Raw genomic sequence first — 24,655 nt, 5'->3', positions numbered from 1 at the left:
AGGAGCCCAGTCTGCGTTAGTCATGGCTGTCAAATGAGTGGGCTGTAGCACAAGAACTACTGTATGGTATGTAGCTGGTAGGGAAAACCCTACAGTGTCTTTGATATGGCTAAGGGCATCTTTCCAGAATATAGCAATCAAAGAGCAGGTCCAATAAATATGGGGGAAGTCACCACACTCAATGCCACATCTCCAGCAAGAGTCCCAATTGCCAGGATAAATAACACACAGTCGTGAGGGGGTGTAGTATCATTGATGCATGAGTTTATAGGCGGTTTCTCCAAGGGAAAAACTGTGGTAAATTTTAGGAATATCCGCCACACCCTATCCCATTGCTTAGGGGAGATGTCTTCATCAGGGGCTGTCACCCACTGTCACTGGTTAGGGTCGGTTTGGGGAGATGTGGAGTGTTGTAGAGTATGATATGTCTTGGAAATTAGCCCCCGGGAGCCATCATATGCCCTGCTGAGTGATTCAAAGTGGGTATATATGGGCAGAATATTCCAGGGTATATAGCGGGATGTAAAGCACAGTGACGCAGCTGGGGATATTGTAAACATGCCGCTTATGGTTGCCGATATTCTTGTTTACATTGCTCAAATGTCTTCATGTTGCCACCCTGGAAAAGGTCTTGCAAGAATCTACAGTCAGCGTCTGTCCAGGTGCCGAAAGTGTGCAGTGCGGGGTCTAAGGGGAAGGCAGGATTGCGTGCCAATGGGGTGTTAGGCAAAGGGAAGATGGCCAAACCCCTTCAATGTCACCAGTCTGTCCCACACATTCAGAACTGTTGTCGGCATGGCAAGGTAGGTGCTGCGTGGTTTAGCTTGATGGGTGAGCCAAGCCAAGTCCCACGGGGGGCGGCACACCACCACCCTATCCATTTGAAACCAATGGCTCTCGCTTTCTCTCGTCTTCCAGGCCAACACATATCGCAGGTGCGATGCACCATAGTAATCCAAAAGGTTAGGGCATCCTAGGCCCCCCCCTCTCCTGGGACTGCATCAAAACAGTGTTGGAAAGGTGTGAAGCTTTCCCATTCCAGATAAAGGTTTGGAGGTCTCCTTGCAGTTCCATTATGTCCTCTTAGGGAATCAGCATAGGAAGGGATTGGAACAAATAGAGCGCATGCCGGGGGATATTCATCTTAATGCACCCTAACCGTGTTATATGGAGAGGCTGCCAGTCTTGGTAGGGTGGATGGTGCCTGTATAGTGCCCCCAGAGACCGGAGCCTCCCTGAAATGTGGCTTACATCGCTTGCATGCTGGCCACGCCCTTCTAAGCTCATCTTTCAAAACTTCATATAACTCATTTGGGATACTGCCTGGACCTGGTGTCTTCCCCTTTTTTAGCCCACAGACAATTTGATCTACTTCTACAATACTGATTTTTTTAATAAGATGCTGCTGCATATCCTGGTCTAATGTAGGAAGAACACCCTACTTTACCACTTTTCTACTAGTTCTTCTGTGGCTGTTACAGTGTCTGTATACTGGTCTTGGAAAAAGTTAACAATAGCCCTCTCAATATCAGGATCTTCTAAGTAACATTTGTTGGTCTCTTTCATTTCTATTTCCTTAATTTTATTTCCAGTATTCTCTGTCCTGGTCTTCCAGGCCCGTAACTTCTCACATCCCTCACCATCTTCAAAGTGTGCCAACTTACTAGCTTCCCACTTCTTTCGTACAACTCCTTCTAAGATTTTTGTTAAGGATCCTATGGCCTCTTCAATCTGGTTTTGTAAATCTATTTGTTTACAAAAGTCATTGCAGCTGTTCAGTGCCCTATAAGTTTAGCCAATTTTTGGCTCCAGCTCCTTCACTTTGTTATTATTGTCTTTCCTGCTATATGCTGCGTAGCTGATCAATCTCCACCAAACTAAAGCTTTATCTGCAGCTCATATAATACGTGTTGGGGCAGAATCTTTATTTAGTTCAAAATATTCTGTGGTATCTCGTTTCAAGTGACTAATAACCTCTTGCTCTCCTAATAGTGATCTGTCAAGAGTCCAGCTGGGGGGAGGGGAAGATCTGTCCAATTTTACTGCAGAGTGGTCTGAGAGATGCTCTAGTTAATGTAATACCCCATTGAGCTTATTCCCCAGCCTTGCATCAAGGAGGAAAATATCTATTCTGGAGGCATGGCTATATTTTTTGTTGTGATAAGTGTCGCCCTTAATCCAGCCAGCCCTAGCCCAGATTCTTCATTATAAGGTGGATGCACGCTCTCATCCTTGGGGAATTAACCTTTGGTCTGGTGGTGGATATATCTAAAGCGGGATCAAACAAAACATTAAAATCCCCACCTATTATTATGTAGGTTATTTTTTTCACAAAGATTAGCTAAAAGACTAGGGAGAGCTGGTTCACAAGAATAAAAAAAGTTTTATGAAAAATAGACAATTACATGAATTGACCCACGATTTGGTGAGTATGTAGCAATAGAAACTAACTACCCTCAGACTATAATGACTATTGATGCCGCTAAGGCAAGGATCTCCAACCTTTTCACTAGTAAGTGCTACTTATATTCAATGAAGATCATCACAAGCTACTATCAAGGAAAGTAATCCCAAGCTAGTAATAATATTAGTATTGTAGTGTTGTAATAGTCACCACATCAAACAAGATTACATTAGTAGTAACCCTATGCAAGATTAGCATTAACTATCACTTCAGTACATCAGGCAGGGTTGGCAGCAGTTGCATAAAAAATGATTTGTCAAATGCCTTTACATGGGTAATACCTAGTAATCATTGCAACAACATCCCTAGCACCAAGGTAATAAATAATATCAGTAATAAGTCTCCCCAAAAAAAATTGATTTAATCACTGAAATATAATATATCTTTCAAATTAACCATTTTACTTCCCCAAACATTAGCTTAGGAATTGCAAAGGTACACACACTTTAGTCTTGAATACACGCTTTTCAATCCTGATAGGCATATTAGTTCAGACAGCCAAAAGTGTTTAATTTAGTAACCGGACTGCACTCAGGAGAGCTATCTTCCTGTACCCAGAGAGCTGCCAGTAACTCACGAGTTACAGGTTGGAGAAGCCTGTGCTGAAGCCTTAGATAGAGTGAGTTGGCCATTTTTATACAGTTATCAAGCATAATGGGTAGGAGATAATTTTCTCAAGGCAATAAGTACCATTTATAAAACACCACCTGCCAGGATAGTAGTCAATGTAATCGTCCACCACAATTTCTAATTTGTAGAGGCACTTCTACTGTTCAAACTATACAGTGACCCACTTGCTAGAAGGATTAGGTAAAATCAGAGGATCTTATTCTTCCAATAACATGACTGGGATAAAAAAAAAAGAGGCTCTTTACGTAGATGGCTAAATGATTTACACACAACACTTCCAAGGCTCCTTTCCAGTAATTTTAGATATCTTAAACAACAATGGAAAGATTTTAGTTTATTTAGTAAATACAGATAAAATGGAACTTATAACTTGGAACTGTCCCGTTGGTAACCCATTAGAAAAGAAAGAAATCCGATATTTAGGAGTTCGAGTGGTGAAAAGTCCTGGACAGCATAGCCCAAGTAAATTTTTGTAGGATTATGTCAAACTATGAAACTTTTGCATTTATGGACCTACCTCCCCCTTTCTACCTAGGAAGAACTAACCTAATCAAAATGATGATCCTTAAGTTTACTTTTATTTTTAATGCTCTACCTTTAGATTTTGGGCAGAGTGGTTTAAAAAACTACAGGGGGAACTGGGAAGCTTTATCTGGGCTATTAAAAGAGCGAGAATTGCTTGGAAAAAAAAAATATGCAAAAAAAAAAATAGATGGAGAGATAGCCTTTCAAAATTGTCAGCTATACTTTTGGGCCTTCTAATTGATAATTCCAGGTTACTACCCTCCGAGGGCTATCAACAGGTGTCCCCACGCTACCATGCATTAACACAAGACCTCTCGTAGGCAACTATTTTCTTTTCAAATTTGGCCATTCAAAGTCCTTTAAAAAGGTCAGACTTAGAATTATATGCGACATGTACCATATGGCTTTAAGTCAGAAGGATTTTGGGATTCTCATACTAGAGTGCATGGCTCCAATATGTAATTTCCCTGGAACGCCACAGTGTTTTCAAAACACGTTAGCCATTCCATTAATGGATGAGGGAATACTAAGATGGGGTCTGTTGTTTGAGGAGGGTGCTCTGAGTTCAAGGGACTCCTTAGTAAGGCTTGCAAACAATAGAATGTCCAGATTTAAGTACTTCCAACTAGTGCATTGGTTCTGGGGGCAATCTAAAGTAGGCATTAGAACAGAATGGAAGGATGAGTTACAAAGCACTAAGCCTCAGAAGAAAGCGTTAGCTAAATGGTTCTGGATCTTGGTACACACAGATGAAGCTGCCCCCCACACACTGCCGGCCGAGATTTGGAAAGCAGACCTGCCATCGCCAGACCTCCTACACCTTTGGCAAGTATCAATGTCTACCATTTGGTCTGCTGTGAAGTCCGCACCCCTTAGGAGAACCATTTGCTTACTATGTAGAGGGTCCATTGGTCTCCGAAAACAATTGTGAAATTGGGAGGGCAGAGAATGAGGTGTTGTCCGAAGTACGCCTTGGAGAATGCAGATGATGTCTATCTATTTTGGAAGTGTCTGGGCATCCAAGACTTCCGGCAAGATGTGGGTAAGGTTTTAACAGCAGTAACAAAAAGAGAAATAAAGGTGAGCCTGACATTGGTTATATTTGGCACACAAGAAGGTGCAGGGTTGAAAGGAGAATTGGGGATATTACAGTCTCATTTAATTTTTATTTTGGTATTAATTGCAGCAGAGACATTCGTGTTAAATGGCTATCTAATTCCCCTACCACCTACACAGATTGTATCAACTCAGCGAAGTGTATCAGCAGGCTAGACAGTATTAATGGTTTAGGAAAATGACTTAAGATGTGGAAACCTTTTCTCTCTCCTTCGCTAAGTTAGCTTCTCAACCAAGGAAAGGGTGCAACCCTCACTATGGCGAGTAACAAATTACAGGGGGTCCTATGATTAAAGGCAAGTCTCAACAAAGGAGGATTTCAGGGCGGCTCCTGCAAGTTTCCTTCAAGATGTTGAATAAGGCTTTTTTCAAGGGGCTATAACCCTTAGTGGGTTGGGCTGTGTCTTATATTTGTATTGTATCTCCTGCCTCCTGTCACAGATGAGGACTTAATAATAATAATAAAAAAAGATTATTATGCTTACTTGTGGCCAATCCTCATGCAATAATTTGTTTAAAACTGAAGTTAACAGTGATCTCTTTTTAGTAGGCCTAGGGGAAATAGGCATTATGTTGTTGTAATTAGTTCAATTTAATATTACACTTGTTACACGAAATTCATGAAATTACGTTTCCACATAATGAAATGTAATACGGGGTAAAAAAATGACAGTGAATGTGCCTCTCACAAACGCATGGGGACAACATGAATGATAGTGTGAGCGGCTGTTTTTCATGGATGCGTTTGACTCTTTTGCACTTTTCTTAGTGCAAAATGCGCAACATCATGTTCAAAGTGGACACCAGGACACATGCCTCTCGTCATCACATTAGAACACTGTGAAAACAAAATTGACATGCTCCTGGATGGGGCCAACACAAGAATATGGAGGAAAGCCATGGACCCAAGAGCAAAGTCCTGATTTAAAAAACAATGCCATTCAATCATGAGCAAATGGTTGACCAAAGCTCACTCTAAGTAACTTTAAAGTAATGGAAACAATAGGTCTAGAAATACTGCTATTGCTAAGCGCTATAAATGCTATTAAGTTGACCTTAGCCATTAAGAGTTACAAATGTTTAAAATGCACATGAAAAGATTATTAATGTACTTTCAACTTCTTTGGGGAATAAGCTGACTGTTGATCAATTATTCTTGGCCATTAAAATACAACTAAATATTTCAGACCTTTTCCATGCTTTTCCTCATATCCTTTCAGATTGTGCCTTGATGGAATTGTAGCAACCATATCATTTTCTGCACTAATAGCCCTTTGTATTTCTTCAACTTCTGGGTTTTTGGACAGTACAACCTCCTCTTCTGGCTCAAATTCCTCCTCTTCATCTTCAAAATCATCATCATATGCCTATGGAATAGACAAATGTTCAATAACTTGTAGTAGTGGTTAAAGGAACAAATGGTAAGATTAAACTATGCAATCTTATAATAAAACCATTGAACATGAGTGAGCAGTATACCAATGCAGGTATTTTAACTCATACTGGATAAAAGCATTTAGTTAACTGTAAATCATCAAGTGCTTGTAAAAGTTCTGTCAGAGACAATATACATCAAGTTAGAAAAAGAAACATTAGGATATTTAACAGGTTGAATAGCTAAACAAATATAGCAGTTCTTAATTCGGGATATTAAAACATGGCACTCTGTGAAAGAATTAAACAGTATACTGAGAAATAATATATGTTATCACAGTAAATAAATCCTGTCTTTTTCAAATTTCATGAGGATATATGTAAGTGAATCACCTGTAACATTCACAATCTCCTTCAATTCCCTCTCCAAAATGGATAACATGAAAAGAATACCATTGCATTTATAAAACAATTAAAAAATATAAACTAAGTAGGCGCTGGTATGCATTTATAAAAAGTCTCAAATGCTGTGAAATGCTGATGTCAATAGGTTGTTTTAAAATTGGAGAATCGGAAAATGGTCTATAACAAACCATAGTAAACAAATACAAATAAGTCAGTAACTCACCATCAATAACACCTTGTGTTAATGTTGATGTTGTCCTGTAGTGTTGATTCTTAATGTGAGTTTGGCGCACTGGAGTTGCACAATTAATTTGCTATTTTATAATATTTGAGACCTCCAGCAAATTTTAAAAATGGATTTCTCTACTGTTGAGACTGTTTTTTGATTGTTACGGACAGCACCCATTGCAACCTTGGCACCCTTTGAAAACATATTTTTTTATGAATAATAGTCATAAAGTGGGTAGTGTGCATTTGCAACAACCCTCCTAATATAATATTTAGTTTGTTTGGACTAAGGTGCATGCCATGCTGTGTACTTTTCCCAGTGCTACACATGTCTTGGTGGGAGAAAGTGATTCTTTAGTGCACTGTGTTAATGGCTTAAATACTGACAAGCATTACTGAAAAATATAGCTTCATAAAGTTTGTAGCTTCATAAAGTTTTTTTTATTCTATGTATCTGACTGTCAAATGTGTACTCTTTCATGTGAATGGGCATTTCCTGCTGCCCTAGGTTGTATTTGAACATAGGGTAGTCCATACTGACCTTGCGCTGCAATGCATACGTCATGATTTGACAGAATTTCAATATTAATTTCCAATTGTTTCGTTAGAATAGATCATGTCACATTTACCCTACACTAACTGACTATGGCCACAATCAAGATGGAGTGTATAGTGTTTTATCTACAAAAAGCCAGCACCAACTTTGACCATTTTTAAGGTGTGCAATATTTCCAATGCTGAATTTGATGTGGATTCTTTAGCTCACTGTGCCATAAAAGGTGTCCCATTGAGAAGCCCATGATAAAAACATGGTCCAAAACTGAGATTGTAGAGCAGTCTATCACAGCAAGATTTTTACACAAATGCTCGCTACACTTAACATCTGTATGCATATTTATTCTAGATTGCTATTCAAATGACAGCCCAAAAAAAGGACTCTAAATTTTTCAAGGAAAGTGCAATCTGTAACTAAGCACATACCCAGGTCTTAATATATAAAGTATCACTATTCAAGAGTATCTCCTTGAAGCAGAAAAGTGCCAGTATTCTCCCTTTATATAGTTCTATTTTGCTATTAACTTACACATTGTTTGATGGCTCCAGAAAATATATTTTACAAAACGAAACCAAACACGGCATATACAAAAGAAATTCCCCCCAAAAAAGTGGATAAAGAAAAATTTGAAAGTGTGATGTCTATGGAACGATTTTCAATCTTAGCTCAAAATCTGGTTGACTTCTCTAAGATATATATATATATATATATATATATATATATATATATATATATATGTTTTTTTTCCACTCAAAAATACATATCATGAGTGATGGAATATGTGATGTCATAAGCAGTGCATTGCGGGGGCGTAACAGTTAGCTCTGGTCAAATTCATAACTGCTGAATTTCTAGGGATTTGTACGAGTAAAATGAGAGTAACTATAGCGTCTCTGTAACCGTTGTTTTTTTCAGTTAATTTTTAAGGTTTTTTAAATTCTATTTCCTAACTATAACTTCCTGGTAACCTTTGTTTTTTTCAGTGAATTTCTAAGCGTTTTTAAATTGTAAGTCCTAACTAAAACATCCCTGTCACCCTTGTTTTTTAAGTGAATTTCTAAGGTTTTTTAAATTCTATTTCCTATCTACAATGTTCCAGTAGCCTTTGTTTTTTTTCAGTGAATTTTTTTAATTTTTTTAATTCTATTTTGTAACTGTAATGCCCCTGCCTGTAACATTTGATTGTATGAGAAAATTTCAATTGTATTTTGTAACTGTAATCTGTAAGGTTTCACAATGGGTGTGCGAGTGTCTGTATAGGTTGGTAAGTGGGTGAATGAGTGGGTGTAAAACTCCCTTAGATGTCTTAGTGAGTGCATGAATCTCTGAGTGGGTCTGTGAGTGGGTGCATGAGTCTGGGTTGCTGTGTGAGTGGGTACATGAGTCTCTGAGTGGGTCTGTCAGTGGATATGTGACTGTTTCAGTGGGTCTGTAAGTGACTGCATGAGTCTCTGAGTGGGTGGGATGAGTCTGAGCGGGTCTGTGAGTGAGTGCTTGGGTCTGTGAGTGGGTGTGTGTGTCTGAGTCTGTGAGTTGGTGCATGAGTGAGTGCATGAGTCTCTCAGTGGCTGTGTGAATGAGTGCATGAGTGTTTTACTAGCTGTGTGAGTTTGTGACTGGCTGCATGAGTTTGAGAGTGGGTCTTGTAGTACTGCTCTAGTGATGTTACTTGAGGCATGGACTTTTGGACTTTGTTGAAGTTATTAAGGCTGTTTCATATATCACCCTTATGTAAGTGACTGTTGTGACATCATCCTCTATCACACGGGGACAGCCAGGTGGGATAAGTAGGTATTGCCTGTGCAGAATCCCAGTTGCATAGTGCCAAAAACACTTTAAAAAAAATATAATGGCTATCTTCATGACTTCAGACCACCACACTCGCAGTGGCAGTCAGGACCACCACTGTTGCTGTGGTACAACCGCCACATTAAAACTCTGGCGGTAAGACCACCAGGGAACCACCAGCACCACCAGGATCCATTATCCTGGCGGTTGCGGAGATAGTAATCCACCAGGGCACCATTGCATGCATTGCAACCTTGTTCGCTGCCAGGCTTTTCATGGCGGTAACACCGTCATGAAAAGACTGCCAGAGAACAGGGGCAGGGCCAACAGGGGGCGCCTGCACTGCCTATGCAGGGGCATGGCTTGGACAGTGCAGGGCCCCCCCTGCCCAGCACCATTGCAATGTTCACTGTCTCACTGCGAGGCTGCTGGTGCACCCTGCGGGCTACAACATTGCTGACGGCTCAATTACAAGTAAGAGACAATGCTGTAGCCTGTTTCCCACTAGGCCAACCTAGTGGAAAACTCTTAATAACTCCGGTGGGGTGGTTGCCATGAAGTTGCCGGTCACCCTTTCGGGAGTTTGGCAGACAGACTTTCCCGCCTGCCAAACTCGAAATGAGGCCCACAGTATTTGAAAAATTCCTCATTGCTGCATATATTTCATATGTTTTTCATTGTTTAAACTAAATCTAATTTATTAGTGATTTTCTTTCTGGACCAACAATGACCCTTCATTACATCACATAATTTCTAAAATAAAAAAAAGAAATATTTTTTTTCAATAAAATAAACTAAGCAATCAAATAGTACAAAATTGTAACAGAATTCTACAACTATTTCAATGGTGCCAGATTCAATGCAAATATCCAAGTGTATTTAAAATGTCAAAATTACACAAAATGCAGATGGCTCAAGCTTAGGTCCCACTGATGAGCTGCATCTCTGAATGATGTGCTATGTGCAAATCAAATCACACAAAAAGTGGGCCGGTGAAATTTTAAGACCAGCAGATATTCTCTCCCAAAATATAAACTCAAAACCACATTGATATACCAGGGTTTAAACAATAACCTAAAAAAATGATATGTAACCTGAGATGTAGGGAGAATATTTTAAACAAGAACCCTCATCTACCAATGGTTGTTTGCTTCATCATAGGGTTCCTCCTCACACCACAACAGAATTGTGGAGTGGGCTTCAAGTCCTAAAAGAATCAGGAGGAGCTCTTCTAATTTTTTGATAAATCTCTATCTGAGTCGAAAATCTGGGTGGATGGCACAGAGTGAAAAAGAATGGGTGGATGGCACAGAGTGAAAAAAGAAAAAAATATATATAGTGTGGAGGAGTGAGCAAAAAGTGAATTAAAACTATCACCACAACAGACAACAGTTTTTATTGTTGTTGGTTGGGGACAGGATTACAATTACGCAAAACTATGTGATTAGGGAAAAGTTTGTCCAACTTGAAGGCAGAAACATGTTGACCAAAGACCAGAGCACTTTCAGGGTTCGGCCCAAGTATTTTAGTGTGTTCTATTTGCAAATACTCACAAAGCTAGCACACACATCACCATGTGAGCTCTGTACAACACTTCACCCTTAATGTATTGTACTTTACGCAACTAACACACACCCAAGCACATCCTTTCATTGCACATGCACTGCACAGCACTACATCCTTCATGTCATGTATCCCTCATAGGCATACATCAACACGTGGACTAATACAACATGTGCTATACTGTACTGCTGTATCCCTGTACTGTACCCTTCCTAGGCACACATACATCCAGCGCAGAGTCACTACACCTGCGCAGCACCCTACATCTACCTGATGAAGGCCAAGCAGTGAAAATTTCAAAAAGGTGAGCAAGCCTGTAGGCTTTACTTTAGTAGTACAGGGTAAAAAAGTCCTGTTCACTACTACTGATCACTACATGGTATGCTGCCACCACCACTCATGTGCTGCTTAACGCCCTGTAAAAGTTGTAGCCTTTTGCCACTATGAGGGTAGCGCTGTGGGAGCACAGTCCTGTCAAACAAGTATTCAGTCTGAGAGACAGACCTATGCCATGGCGCACACGCATAATCCAAACAACAGAACAGGGGCACTCAGACCAGGGGTGAACGTCTTTAACTATGCAGAGGACTTTTCCGTCCCAACGCCATAGAATTAATTTTAGAAAATTATAACTGATTTGATTTCCCATATATTTGGTTCAGTGAGCCAACAATATTTGTGGACATTCATGAAGGGCACACGTGGTGTACAAACATAAAATACATATTATTATTATACCTAGTCAGAAGCAGCTAGCACAGTGCATAGTAAAAACCAAAAAAAAGACACAGTCAACATGCAGCTGATTTGTTGTTTATTCCTGTACCATGATGTTGTGTTCTTTAAAGGGATGAGACATAAGCTCTTTACTAATTTGGAGCAGGGTTGCAATACTTCTGATGGTTATGGGGATTTAGTGCGGGGTTGGAATAGGCCTGATAGCTATGGGGATATTGTTTCAGATTCTATGTGCATATTGATAATGCCCGTTGCTTTGCTTTAATTTTTTTCACTTCTTCATCTCCAGTTTTAAGGTGTCGTGGCGGCTAATGTGCAGACAGCTAAGTGAACTTGTCTGCCAAACAGGCAGGTGTCTGGTTGTTATGGCTTTGTAGATGATGCAGCTGGTTTTGAAGATCGTGCTGTCCGTCAAGGGAGCCAGCGGAGTTCAATCAGAATGGAAGAGATGTGGTTATATCTCTGCAGGCCTTCATGAGGTATGAAGCATATTGGGTGCATTTAAGTGGGCCAGTCTGGAGCTGGGAGGCTTTGGAGCATAGCATTGCTTCCATTTGGATGTGAGGGTACGAAGACTTAAAAAGGAGTTCTAAAGTCACTTTCTGTGAGGAACGTGTTTCCTTTCGTAAGTAAATACAGATGGTCCCAGGATGTCTTGATTTTACTGATGTGTTTCTTGGGGATGAGAATGTTGTCTTAAATCAATCTGAGCGGCTTAGCACTGGGGAGAAAGTTGGCATTCACATCTGTCCAGGGTCATACCACTGAGCCGTATGCACTAGCACTGGGTTCTTCACAAACAGTATGAATTCTCTTTTGGTGGGGTTAAACTTAGATAAGTGTTGGAATTCCAGGTCTGGATTAGGTGCAGGCAGTGTTTGGGGAGCTGGAGCATAGGCGACTTTCAAATATAATTGTGCGTCATTGATGTATTGGCGAATGTTGATATTTTCAAAGAGTAGTGTGCCAAGTGGCTCCAAGAAGAGGTTGACATTGTAAAGGGCATGATAGAACCTTGGGAATCTTCACAGGAGATGGAGAAATTCTGGGACTTGGAGGTGCCCTTATAAACAGACTGGAGTTGGTTGGATTGGTAGAAGAACCAGTGATGGATATTTCCAGTGATTCTCATTCAAGATTCTAGGGGCGGATGAGGGTGGGTGATCGCCGGTGTCAAAAGCAGTTGAGAGGTCCAGTAGGATAAGTTACTTACCTGTAAATCCTAGTTCTCTTCCAGGCGTATCCTCATCAAGGTCATAAACATTGAATATTCCCGCCCTTGTGCGGGGACCCCGGAGCATATATAAAATACACACATATAAAGTATGAAATATGCACGAAAAATAAATATATATAGCATTTTTAGTAGACAAATTTTCATACTAAACTCATATATACATGTGTAAAACAGCAATGCAGACTATAATCAGGCTAAAATGCTTTATTTCTATGGAGTTTTTTTTTATTTATTTTTAATTCTTCTCAAAATTACAATAATAGAAATAATTTCAACCAAAACCCCACCACTGGGCCTAGGGAAATCAGCAGTAGTAATCATCAAAGAAAAAAGAGAAAAAACTACATTGAAAAACACTAGAGCATTCTTAGCCAATAGGCTGCATGCAGGTTAACACAGGAGAACCATAAAAACGTTGGCACCGTGCCTTTAAGACCCTGAGCACCTCCAGTATCCCACCATGCCTCAGGGGTGAAGGAGAGGTGACAGTTAGTTCACAGTTAGGTCAGTTCTTTTTTCCGGCTTCTTTTGAGAGGATCCTGGAGCATTGAGCTCTCAGTTTTTCTGAGTTTTTCTCAGAAAAATACTTCAGAACAGCGTTTTTTCCACTTTTAAAAATTTGTCTACTAAAAATGCTATATATATATATTTTTTGTGCATATTTCATACTTTATATGTGTGTATTTTATATATGCTCCGGGGTCCCTGCACAAGGGCGGGAATATTCAATGTTTATGACTATTGATGAGGATCCCCTGGAAGAGAAGTATCGGAACGCAGGGTTCATCCTTATCTGTGTTCATCATGGTATTGTATGATTTATAAGGTAGCTGTCTCCGTGATACAGCATAATCTGAAGCCGGATTGTTAATTGAGCAGATGATTGACAATCATGTAATCCTAAAGTTGTGAATTGATAATGTTTTCTCTTACCTTGGCTGATGAAGGGGGATGAGTGATGTGCCAGTAGTTAGCAAGGTTCTCACTGTATACTGTAGGTTCCTTCAGGTGCTGGAGAAAGTGTCTTGACTTGAGAGCTTCAGGTAAGATGCCTTCAGTGAGGAAGGCACTGAGCCTCCAGCAGTGGGAAACAGTCTCTCTTACTCACAAAAACATCGAAGTCCAAACTGACAGGCATCAGCAAAATGTATTTACACTGTGAGACTTGGGTAACAAGATGTATTTGTTTTTTCATTAATTAGGTGAGTCTGGTGGGGGACAAAGTTGCCATTTTTAGTGTGCAAGGGACAGCAATTTTTAGAAGGGTTCGTTATTTTCCCCATTGAAGCATCGGTGGTAGTTTCAGGTTATTGTTTGAAAGTAGTGGGAAAAACACATATAGACTATTTGCAGTTTATGTTCTTCAGTTGTAAATAAAGCAATTGCCTAATAAGCTTTATTTAGGGACTTGACTGGGCCACGTCCTGTGCACTAAGTCTAATTTTCACTGTGTCATCATGTTACATGTGCCCACATGATTCACAAGATCAATATTTGAGTAACAGGTATTTGCCACAACAGCACTGTGGTTTCTGCATCTTTATTTCTTTTCTGATTACAATGTCTGCTGATCGAAAGAAATTGAAGCCTTAAACATTGCTAAGGAATGGGTGATGATAACATCGATTAAACGTTGCTTAATACATATCAATATGTGGCATAAGCTTACCTCCACAGTTGTTGTACTGGGAATGACACTGGTCAAGCGCTCAGGATCCCTGCAATGAAAATATCATCTAGTCCCTACCCAAGTGAAATGGATGAAACATTTGGAACAATGATGTTCCCTCCAGGAGAAGTCACACGATGAAAGTAACTTTATTATCTGTAACTCTTTTTGGATGGGCTTGAATACTCCTCAGACATGATGCTTCTCTGATTGACCCGTTGTAGTCTGTTCTTAATATTCAATTCACAGGAAATGTATTTTTAACTGTTTAGTGTGAGTAGATCACCCACTCATTTATCAGAAACGGAATTTGGTGGGATGGCTTTCTGGAAGATTTTAGCATTTCGGTAATGTTTGGTTATTTTCTAGTATTGCAAAACTTTCAAAACAAATACAAAAACTGAAGACATTCAATGAAGAAACTTTAGCTGAAGTGAAGAGATAGTCTGCATCTAAACAACTCTGGTACCCTAAATTATAAATCTTACCAATGCACTCTTCACAGCTTCACACACATCGTCTAAGTTTACCGTATATGTTATATCACTGTTAACAGTACTGGGCACCACTACTGCCGGCAGTCATTTTGTTGTTTGAAGGATATAGAAGGGTAGGGAGTCTCTATACCAGATCTTTTGTCCTCAGATCTATAGTAACATATTAGGCCACCTTAACTACTAAAGGTATATTGTCTCCAGTGTGTCAACAGGCCAACATATTCTTTTTCACTTTTTTTTTGGTATTTTTTTTTTGCAAACAGTGGGGTGGGGGTACACGAAGTATGTCAATCCGAAAACAGACACTCAATCTCCGCACATTTTCTTAACATGCTAAATATGTGTACTTTTTCATCAAAGGCGAGTTTGTTAAAAAGTAATATGTAGGTTACTTTTTATTGTAAACAAAAAAAATGTGGGTAGTGGGCGCAGCATCTTAGAACAACTCTTTTTTGGAAGACATAATTCGTGAAACATGAGCTATTTCCTCTTTCATGAGGTTGTAAGAAAAGGCTGTTGAAGTATATTCTCAATTACTGTGCCAGCAGGAGAAGGAAACTAACCAAGCTGAAGCAGTCCATGCTCCAGGCAAAAGAAGAGGAAGTGAAACTGAGATGTGTTTCCCAATTACGAGGCAGCAATTAAGAGTGACAATGAAGCCAGTGAATGGTAAGAAATGGACAGGATTCAAGCCCCTTCTACTAAACAATATCTCCCTCAAGCAACAGCGCATGTAATATCACAGGCGAAACCTCAAAGAAATGTCTTTCTCCCCTCCGAGATATGTCCAGGCGCAGAGTTGTCTGTATCCTTCACCATAGTGGCCTGACATTTTTTGTATCCACATCAGAGTCCTCCAGCATGTCAAACAAAGAAATGGTACTCTGGGCAGTGATGTATTCTTTACTTGATGTTTAGCACTCGTCAGAAATCGGTGTCAGGCACATTTCAGCTAACAGCCTTTTTTCGTGATGCCTCCACAATCCAAACCCACAGTATTTCAACATTTCTTTCCCCAAAATGACATAAACAACAGACTAACTGCCTGTGATAAAGTGTACCACAATCCTGGACAAGCTTTGTGTCCAATTACATACAATGTACTTCATTTTGAAAAGCATGATTTGCAACTGACAGTGACAAATCCACTATAGTAGCATCCTATCATGGGAAAATTGCTAGTACAGCGGACATTAATTTCTGATCGTGAAAGTATTAGAGTGTTTAGCACTGTTCAGCCATGGCAGTCTTGGAGCAGGGATGAGTTGTCGTTAACGCTCAGTCTAAATATTCAATGCCCCCATTTCTTAATCTTAAACATCTGATCCGCTACATGGGTATCATAACACGTTAGACAGTCGAACCATGATTAATTAATAAACTACCTGCCTAAGAGACACTGGAGGAAGGAACTCTCCCTTTATACTTCAAAAGTTTGGTCTTTGTATAAGTGACAGAACACAAGGAAAGGGCCTGCACACATCTCAGGAAAGTAAATGAGGCTGACCAAGGAATCATAATCATAAAAATAGGGTTAGGAGCATAGGATTAGCCTTTTGATTCACATGTCATTGTGGCTGACATTCAGGTGTGAACTCTGTTCACTCCAATGAATTCTGTCATGGGTCAATCTGCATTGGAGTTTTGCCTTCTTATGACAGACATCCTTACAAGAGGAAAAAAAGAAAAGCAGAAATGTACACTTCAAAATATGAAGACACTCTACATAAAAATTCAAAGACTCTGACACTAAATCACATTTGGTGTCTGGAAAAGGACTATGAGAAGGGGTGGTAGAGATCCCAAGATCTGTCATCTGCTAAGCAGCCAGAAGCGCTGTATGAGGATGGGGAAGGTCTCCAAGACTTCCACCTGTGACCAGGTCTGGGGGCCAAGGCCTGCTATTCTCCCTGCTGCGACTCCACCCAGGGTACACCAATATAACCAGCCCAGAGAGCCTGGAGCTCCAGTGCCTGCCTGCTTGCCAAGACCAGCGTGTCTTATGAGGAAGAGGAAAGCATTGGTGGAAGAAACTACTGTGAGGACTCCCTGGACGAGGTGTAAAGATTCAGGTGTGCACCATACAGGTCCTAGCTCATGTGCAGGACTGTTCAGAACCCTCCTCCTTCCCCCCACCGTACAGCCTCATAGCAGTGATTCTGTATGCCAGAAGGAGCCTCAGCGGAAATAACTGTATGAACAGCATGCCAAGACTCATGAATGCCTTAGCAGCAACCCTGTGTGCCATGAGGGTTCACTGTGGTAAGGGTGACTGCACTCGAAGAGTCTACGTTGTGTCCAGAGTTACCATGGCAACCCTGTATGCAAGTAGGGGCTGCCATTACTAATGTATCCAGAATTTCAGGCCGTTTGCCTCGGACTATAGTGTGCCTGTGATTAGCATGAAGAGCCCGCCCAACAAGATGTGCGCTGATTGACAACCACCACCCCCCCCCCCCCACATCCCATCCCATCCCATACCCCCTCCTACCCACCCCATCGGGGCCAAGTGGATGCCAAGGTGGACATCACATCCTCACTGGACTACAGTTGGGAGCTGATGGATACCACAGGAAAGAAATTGGCTTACAGTATCTTTCCGAGTTGGAAGATGCTCCGATCACTGGAAAGAACTGGCTGCTGCACTCAGAAAAGTGAGCCTGCGTCTGACGGGTGCAGCCAAATGTACCGCTATAAGCCCTACTCCTCCAACCAGGATCTGAACTCTAAAGTGCCTGGGTTCAGCGTACCCGCTGTAACGCCAAACGCTTCTGTGGTGCAGGAGCAGGTTAGACTCCAATTGGGCCTGTGGGTCCTGGGGAATTCGCTGCAGAAGCACCATAGACACTTTTGACTAAATTCCTGAGATTTAAAGTGGAACTCTTGAGTAAAGCCTATTAGTCAGCATTCCCCGGTTGTGGCCATCAGTGGATGGGGAATAACCCCTGACCACGTCATAAGCCAGTGGGACCAAGATTTACCTGACAACTACTAAAGCCCCGACCTCAAGGGAACTGGATTATTGCTCATGAATGTGGTTATTCTTTTGAATGTGCAGCATTGGAAATAAAATACTTCTTTTTTTCTAACAAAAGTAAATATTGGACTGTTTATTGACTTATTGTTCACACTATGAACACTTTAAGTTATGAGTCGTGTTCATGTACCTGTATGTAAAGATTTCGAGTGAGGGAGAATTTCAGTGCTCGTCCACAGCCACCATGAGAGTCAAGTGCAGAAGAGCTACTTGACTTGGCCCAGTTGCTTAGGATCCATACTACATGAAGCACCTGTCATTGTGGTAAGACTAAGGGTTAACACTCCTGTAAGCAAAGATGGGAAGGAACTTCAAAGAGTAACTCTGGCAGTACCCATAGAGCTTACAGTTGCATTGTGGCTGAGTGGGAAAGGTCTGTATTCCAAACACTGAACTCCAATGTTAAACTGAAGAGACTGCTGACACTCATTCTTGATTGGTAGATGAAAATTGTGCATCTTGAAGCTCTTACGATTCTAGTCAGTCGCAATGATGAAATGACGCCTGAGTTTAAGGCTGGGTAACTAAATGCAATGTGTACACCAGCAGTAGTTGGTTCACGTCGTGCAAGTCTAACAAATGCCTCATGCCAAATCTCATTTGCGCATAATAGTTTATAAAATGTAAATTTGCAGACCATTCACTCTAACTGAAACCAAGTGAATGGCTCTGAGGTTCAGATATTCCAGCATTCGTGGATGATATCTGAAATTTCAGATTTGAAGTGGAAAATACTGGAGGGAGGTTTAGGGAAGATTCAATGAACCTTTGTTCAGTACTCACTGCTTATCAGTAATAACTAGCTACTGAGTTTGAGATGAGGACAATTAACCTGACAATGTCTAGAATATCCAGAGAGAGACTGTTATAAGCCAAACATGTCAGTGTATGCAGGCTGAACGGTTCATGGCTCTGGCTTGGATAACCATTGGGTCCTGACAGACCTGGAATTAGCGTAAAGGCACCGTTTTGGGTTAAAGTCCAAAAAATAAATTATTCTGTTTCTTCAGGATGAAGAATTTCTGCAAACCTCTCAAACTGTTTCCAATTCTGAAGACTGTAACAAGCATAACTGTGGTTGAATTAATTTACCTTTAAGGAAGAGAAACATTCCAAAAAGGCTTCCCATCTTTTTCACCCATATTTTAGCCTTCTACCCCAACACTGAGGATGAAGCTCAAGAAGGAACATTCCGATTTCCTAAGGTTGCATTATGCACTGCTGATTGAGCTGGAATGTTGACGATTTCCCAAGTTGATTTCTATGGACGGACACAGATGAATGGGGAAATATATTCTTGTCAAGTCGGCAATGTCGATTTTTGACACTTAAAAAGAACCAAAAAGAAGATTAGTTGCAGGACAAGCTTCTTAAAGTATTTAAAATTTATGGTATATATTGTGCCTTGACATTAGAAAAAAAACAGCTGGATACGACCAATGGCAAAACTTTACTCTGTGTACTCAATCCTGAGATACTAGATTGGTATTATTAGCAAAATAAAACAAAGGTATAGCAGAAGGGGGCTGGAATTCAAGGTAAAGCAATTTAGTTCACATTAAGTGTTGATGTGGTGAAACAACGAGGCAGTTGTGCGATTAAACTGCTTCAAAGAAAACGTGTTGAAATTAAGCAGTATCCCCTCATTAGAGATGACCTAGTACTGTTTTGAAATTATCTAAAGCCTGACAAATACTTCGGCAAGCTCATCAGCAATATCAAACCAAATAAAAAAAAAAAAAATTGTAGTCATCCATCAAGACTGACACAATGGTATACTAAGCTTCAGGTGTGGTGGCAATTTATGTGAAGCAGGCCAAATTATCCAGTGATATGTAATATTTTATTAAAATGATCCAGATGGTATTCCGTGCATTCTCTAAATTGACTTCCCACTACAGAGTTTTGTGAGTTGAAGACTCCCAGCAATGCATTCCTAAGGGGAACAATGATATTTCAGCTTCTTCAGAATGTGACTACAAAATGGTCACTAGTCATGTACTTGTGCCAAGCAAGCACTAAGCACTGTTTTGGGCTGCAAGGAGTTTAAAATAACTTCATGGTGAGTGCTGTAGGCAGGGACCTCTGGAAGGCCAACATTCTCTTACTCTGGACATATATGCTACATTTCAGTTCAGCTGAAAAATACAATTTTCCTCCGCAGCACCAGGAGTAGACAGCAAGTACACATAAATGATTAGAACAACCAAATACATTTAGTGGCAATTTGGCTTGGTGCTGGGATCAAAACTAAAGACTCAAAATCTGGCTACAGTGAATGAGGACAGCATTAATCGGAACTGAGAGCAGCAAGATTGAGAACATGTCCAAGGGTTCAAAGTTACATGATAAGTCAATACAAGTTTATTAAAAATCAAAATATTATAGAAAACAAAAAAATCTGGTTTTGCTATAAATTTTGTAGGTTGTTGGATTAACTAGATTTTAAAATGTTAAAGCAAAAGTGTTCCGGGTCCTTCCACATGCGTGGAAAAAACATCTAAAACCATATTGTTCATGATACTCTTGCCTCAGAAATTTGAGTTTACAGCTGACTGTGCTCTAGCTCAGAAAAATAATTGATTAATGTAGGAAGTTGGCTCTGTATGTACTATTTCAAAGTAAGAAATAGCATGCACAGAGTCAAAGGGTTCCCCTTAGAGGTAAGATAGTGGCAAAAAGAGATAATTATAATGCTCTATTTTGTAGTAGTGTGGTCGAGCAGTAAGCTTATCAGAGGGTAGTGTAAAGCATTTGTTGTACACACACAGGCAATAAATGAGGAACGCATACTCAAAGACAATTCCAGGCCAATAGGTTTTTATATAGAAAAATATCTTTTCTTAGTTTATTTTAAGAACCACAGGTTCAAGATTTACAAACAATACATTAAATGAAAGGTATTTCACTCAGGTATCTTAAGAACTTTGAATCATCACAATAGCATGTGCAGTTGTGGCACAAATGGCAATAACCTATTTTAAAATTGGACACTGTGCAAAAATCAACAGTTCCTGTGGGAGGTAAGTATTTGTTAAGTTCACAGGTAAGTAAAGCACTTACAGGGTTCAAAGTTGGGTCCAAGGTAGCCCACCGTTGGGTGTTCAGGGCAACCCCAAAGTTACCACACCAGCAACTCAGGGCCGGTCAGGTGCAGTGGTCAAAGAGGTGCCCAAAACACATAGGGGGTCATTCTGACCCTGGCGGTAAAATCCGCCAGGGCCAACGACCGCGGGAGCACCGCCAACAGACTGGCAGTGCTCCCTTGGGCATTCTGACCGCGGCGGTACAGCCGCGGTCAGAAACGGAAAACCGGCGGTGTACCGCCGGTTTTCCGCTGCCCAAGCTGCGCCGCCATGGGGATTCCGACCCCCATACGCCATCCTGTTCCTGGCGGTTTTGGCCGCCAGGAATAGGATGGCGGTATGGGGTGTCGTGGGGCCCCCGTAACAGGGCCCCACCATGATTTTCAGTGTCTGCCATGCAGACACTGAAAATCGCGACGGGTGCAACTGCACCCGTCACACCCCTTCCACTCCGCCGGCTCCATTCGGAGCCGGCATCCTCATGGAAGGGTGTTTCCCGCTGGGCTGGCGGGCGGCCTTCTGGCGGTCGGCCGCCAGCCCAGCGGGAAACCCAGAATACCTGCGGCGGTCTTTTGACCGCGCAGCGGTATTCTGGCGGTTCCAGCCAGGCCGAGGGTCAGAATGACCCCCATAGGCTTCAATGGAAATAGGGGTGCCCCGGTTCCAGTCTGCCAGCAGGTAAGTAACTGGGACTTCGGTGGGTAGACCAGGGGGGTTTTGTAGGGCACCGGGGGGACACCAGTCAGCACAGAAAGTACACCTTCAGCGGCACAGGGGCAGCCGGGTGCAGAGTGCAAACAGGCATCGGGTTTGCAATAGGTTTCAATGGGAGACCCAGGGGTCTCTTCAGCGATGCAGGCAGGTTAAGGGGGGGCTTCTCGGGGTAGCCACCACCTGGGGGTCGCTCCTGCACTGGAGTTCGGTTCCTTCAGGTCCTGGGGGCTGCGGGTGCAGTGTCTTTACCAGGTGTCGGGCTCCTTGAAGCAGGCAGTCACAGTCAGGGGGAGCCTCTGGATTCCCTCTGCAGGCGTCGCTGTGGGGGCTCAGGGGGTCTCACGGGCTCGCAGTCACCGGGGAGTCCTCCCTGTAGAGTTAGTTTTCCGCAGGTCGAGCCGGGGGCGTCGGGTGCAGAGTTGAAAGTCTCACGCTTCCGGCGGGAAACGTGTGGTCTTTAAAAGTTGCTTCTTTGTTGCAAAGTTGCAGTTTCTTTGGAACAGAGCCACTGTCCTCTGGAGTTCTGGTCCTTTTAGATGCAGGGTAGTCCTTGGAGGCTTCAGAGGTCGCTGGACCCTGGGGGGCGCGTCGCTGTTGCAGTTTTTCTCGAAGTGGGGAGACAGGCCAGTAGGGCTGGGGCCAAAGCAGTTGGTGTCTCCGTCTTCTCTGCATGGCTTCAGGTCAGCAGTCCTTCTTCGTCTTCAGGTTGCAGGAATCTATCTTCCTTGGTTCTGGGGGCCCCTAAATACTCAATTTAGGGGTGTGTTTAGGTCTGGGAGGTTAGTAGCCAATGGCTACTAGCCTGAGGGTGGATACACCCTCTTTGTGCCTCCTCCCGGTGGGGAGGGGGGCACATCCCTAATCCTATTGGGGGAATCCTCCATCTGCAAGATGGAGGATTTATAAAAGTCAGAGTCACCTCAGCTCAGGACACCTTAGGGGTTGTCCTGACTGGCCAGTGACTCCTCCTTGTTTTTCTCATTATGTCCTCCGGCCTTGCCGCCAAAAGTGGGGGCTGTGGCCGGAGGGGCGGGCATCTCCACTAGCTGGAATGCCCTGTGGCGCTGTAACAAAGGGGGTGAGCCTTTGAGGCTCACCGCCATGTGTTACAGTTCATGCAGGGGGAGGTGAGAAGCACCTCCACCCAGTACAGGCTTTGTTACTGGCCACAGAGTGACAAAGGCACTCTCCCCATGTGGCCATCAACATGTCTAGTGGGTGGCAGGCTGGCAAAAACTAGTCAGCCCACACTGGAATTCGGGTATGTTTTCAGGGGGCATCTCTAAGATGCCCTCTGGGTGTATTTCACAATAAAATGTACACTGGCATCAGTGTGCATTTATTGTGCTGAGAGGTTTGATACCAAACTTCCCAGTTTTCAGTGTAGCCATTATGGTGCTGTGGAGTTCGTGTATGACAGACTCCCAGACCATATACTCTTATGGCTACCCTGCACTTACAATGTCTAAGGTTTTGCTTAGACACTGTAGGGGCATAGTGCTCATGCACCTATGCCCTCACCTGTGGTATAGTGAACCCTGCCTTAGGGCTGTAAGGCCTGCTAGAGGGGTGACTTACCTATGCCATAGGCAGTGTGAGGTTGGCGTTGACTTAGTCATTTTCTCCCCACCAGCACACACAAGCTGGCAAGCAGTGTGTATGTGCTGAGTGAGGGGTCCCCAGGGTGACATAAGACATGCTGCAGCCCTTAGAGACCTTCCCTGGCATCAGGGCCCTTGGTACCAGAGGTACCAGTTACAAGGGACTTACCTGAATGCCAGGGTGTACCAATTGTGGAGGCAAAGGTACAGTTTAGGGAAAGAACACTGGTGCTGGGGCCTGGTTAGCAGGCCTCAGCACACTTTCAAATCATAACTTGGCATCAGCAAAGGCAAAAAGTCAGGGGGTAACCATGCCAGGGAGGCATTTCCTTACAATTAAAAATATAAGACAAGAGATTGGAACAGAAGAAAGTAGACATTGAAGAAACTTAAACAAAAACCGAAACACTAGAACCAAAGATTGCTAAGTAGGCAATTCTATAGAGATTTAATTTAAATTGCCTTGGTTGGGAATGAAAACAACAATCACAATTGTTTGAGTAAAAGTAAAAAAATTACAATTAAACATATGTATATATATATATATATATATTTATATATATATATATAGATATATACACACACACACACACACTTCCCTATTTATGTACATACTTCAAAATCCTCTTCATAGTTTGTAGATGAGTCTTCATATTCTGCATTACGATAAATGTGGCCATCATTATTATCATCTTTTTCTATTTCCTGTGGGAGAAAAAATGAAAACAAACGCCTGTAAAATATAGACAGCAAACAAATGTGAGTGTACTATGCAACTCTTTTTTTTAACACATTACCATTGGTAATGGAATATTTCAGGTATAAGTTGAAATACACCTAGATGTAAAAAGATAATTAAACTTGCATGTTTTGACACAACCTAACCAAGCACTCATATTGCAGGCAGCCACAATGTTACGATGTCACAATATATATATAAGTAATACATTATTTATATATATATATATATATATATATATATATATATATAAAAATGACGCACAGATAGACACCCGGCCTCACGAGTCGGGGCTTGTAAAGGAGAGCATCACTGCTTATAAATTCCAATAGACAAAACACACACTCCTCCAAGAATGTGCAACAACTCCTCCATCCGTTCGTAATGCACAAGTATTTATTAGTGCAAAGTCCAGTTCCATAATGTGTTTTAACCCATCCCGGGTCCTAATCATATGGTAATATGGAACAAGTGAGATATTCTGCTTTTATCCAGATAACAGGTATAAACAGAGAAGACAGACTGGGCGAGATTACTTAAAACCCCACATCATCTTTGGTAATCTAGCGACATTGTTATGAATAGGATCAGTGAATAAACAGCATATCAAAATAAAAATCCCAGTAACATTGGTCATACTCTATTGATTTAATTCCCAGTTCACACTCTTATGTTTTCGCTGTTAGTT

The 24,655-nt window shown here is 41.7% G+C and overlaps 1 protein-coding gene across 2 annotated transcripts in view; it reads right to left on the bottom strand.

Moving 5' to 3' along the window:
• DYNC2I1 (dynein 2 intermediate chain 1) overlaps positions 1-24,655 on the bottom strand; it is a 436,420-nt gene that overhangs the window by 283,574 nt on the left and 128,191 nt on the right. For both annotated transcript variants that reach the window (XM_069211167.1, XM_069211168.1), the window contains 2 exons: positions 23,844-23,933; positions 5,925-6,102 (listed from right to left, as the gene is read on the bottom strand). In XM_069211167.1, coding sequence (XP_069067268.1) covers positions 5,925-6,102; positions 23,844-23,933 — 268 coding nt within the window. The remainder of the gene's footprint in view (positions 1-5,924; positions 6,103-23,843; positions 23,934-24,655) is intronic.

Source organism: Pleurodeles waltl, chromosome 10, assembly GCF_031143425.1.
Source record: "Pleurodeles waltl isolate 20211129_DDA chromosome 10, aPleWal1.hap1.20221129, whole genome shotgun sequence".
Classification (NCBI taxonomy): domain Eukaryota; kingdom Metazoa; phylum Chordata; class Amphibia; order Caudata; family Salamandridae; genus Pleurodeles; species Pleurodeles waltl.
This window is presented reverse-complemented; position numbering and strand designations above follow the sequence as displayed.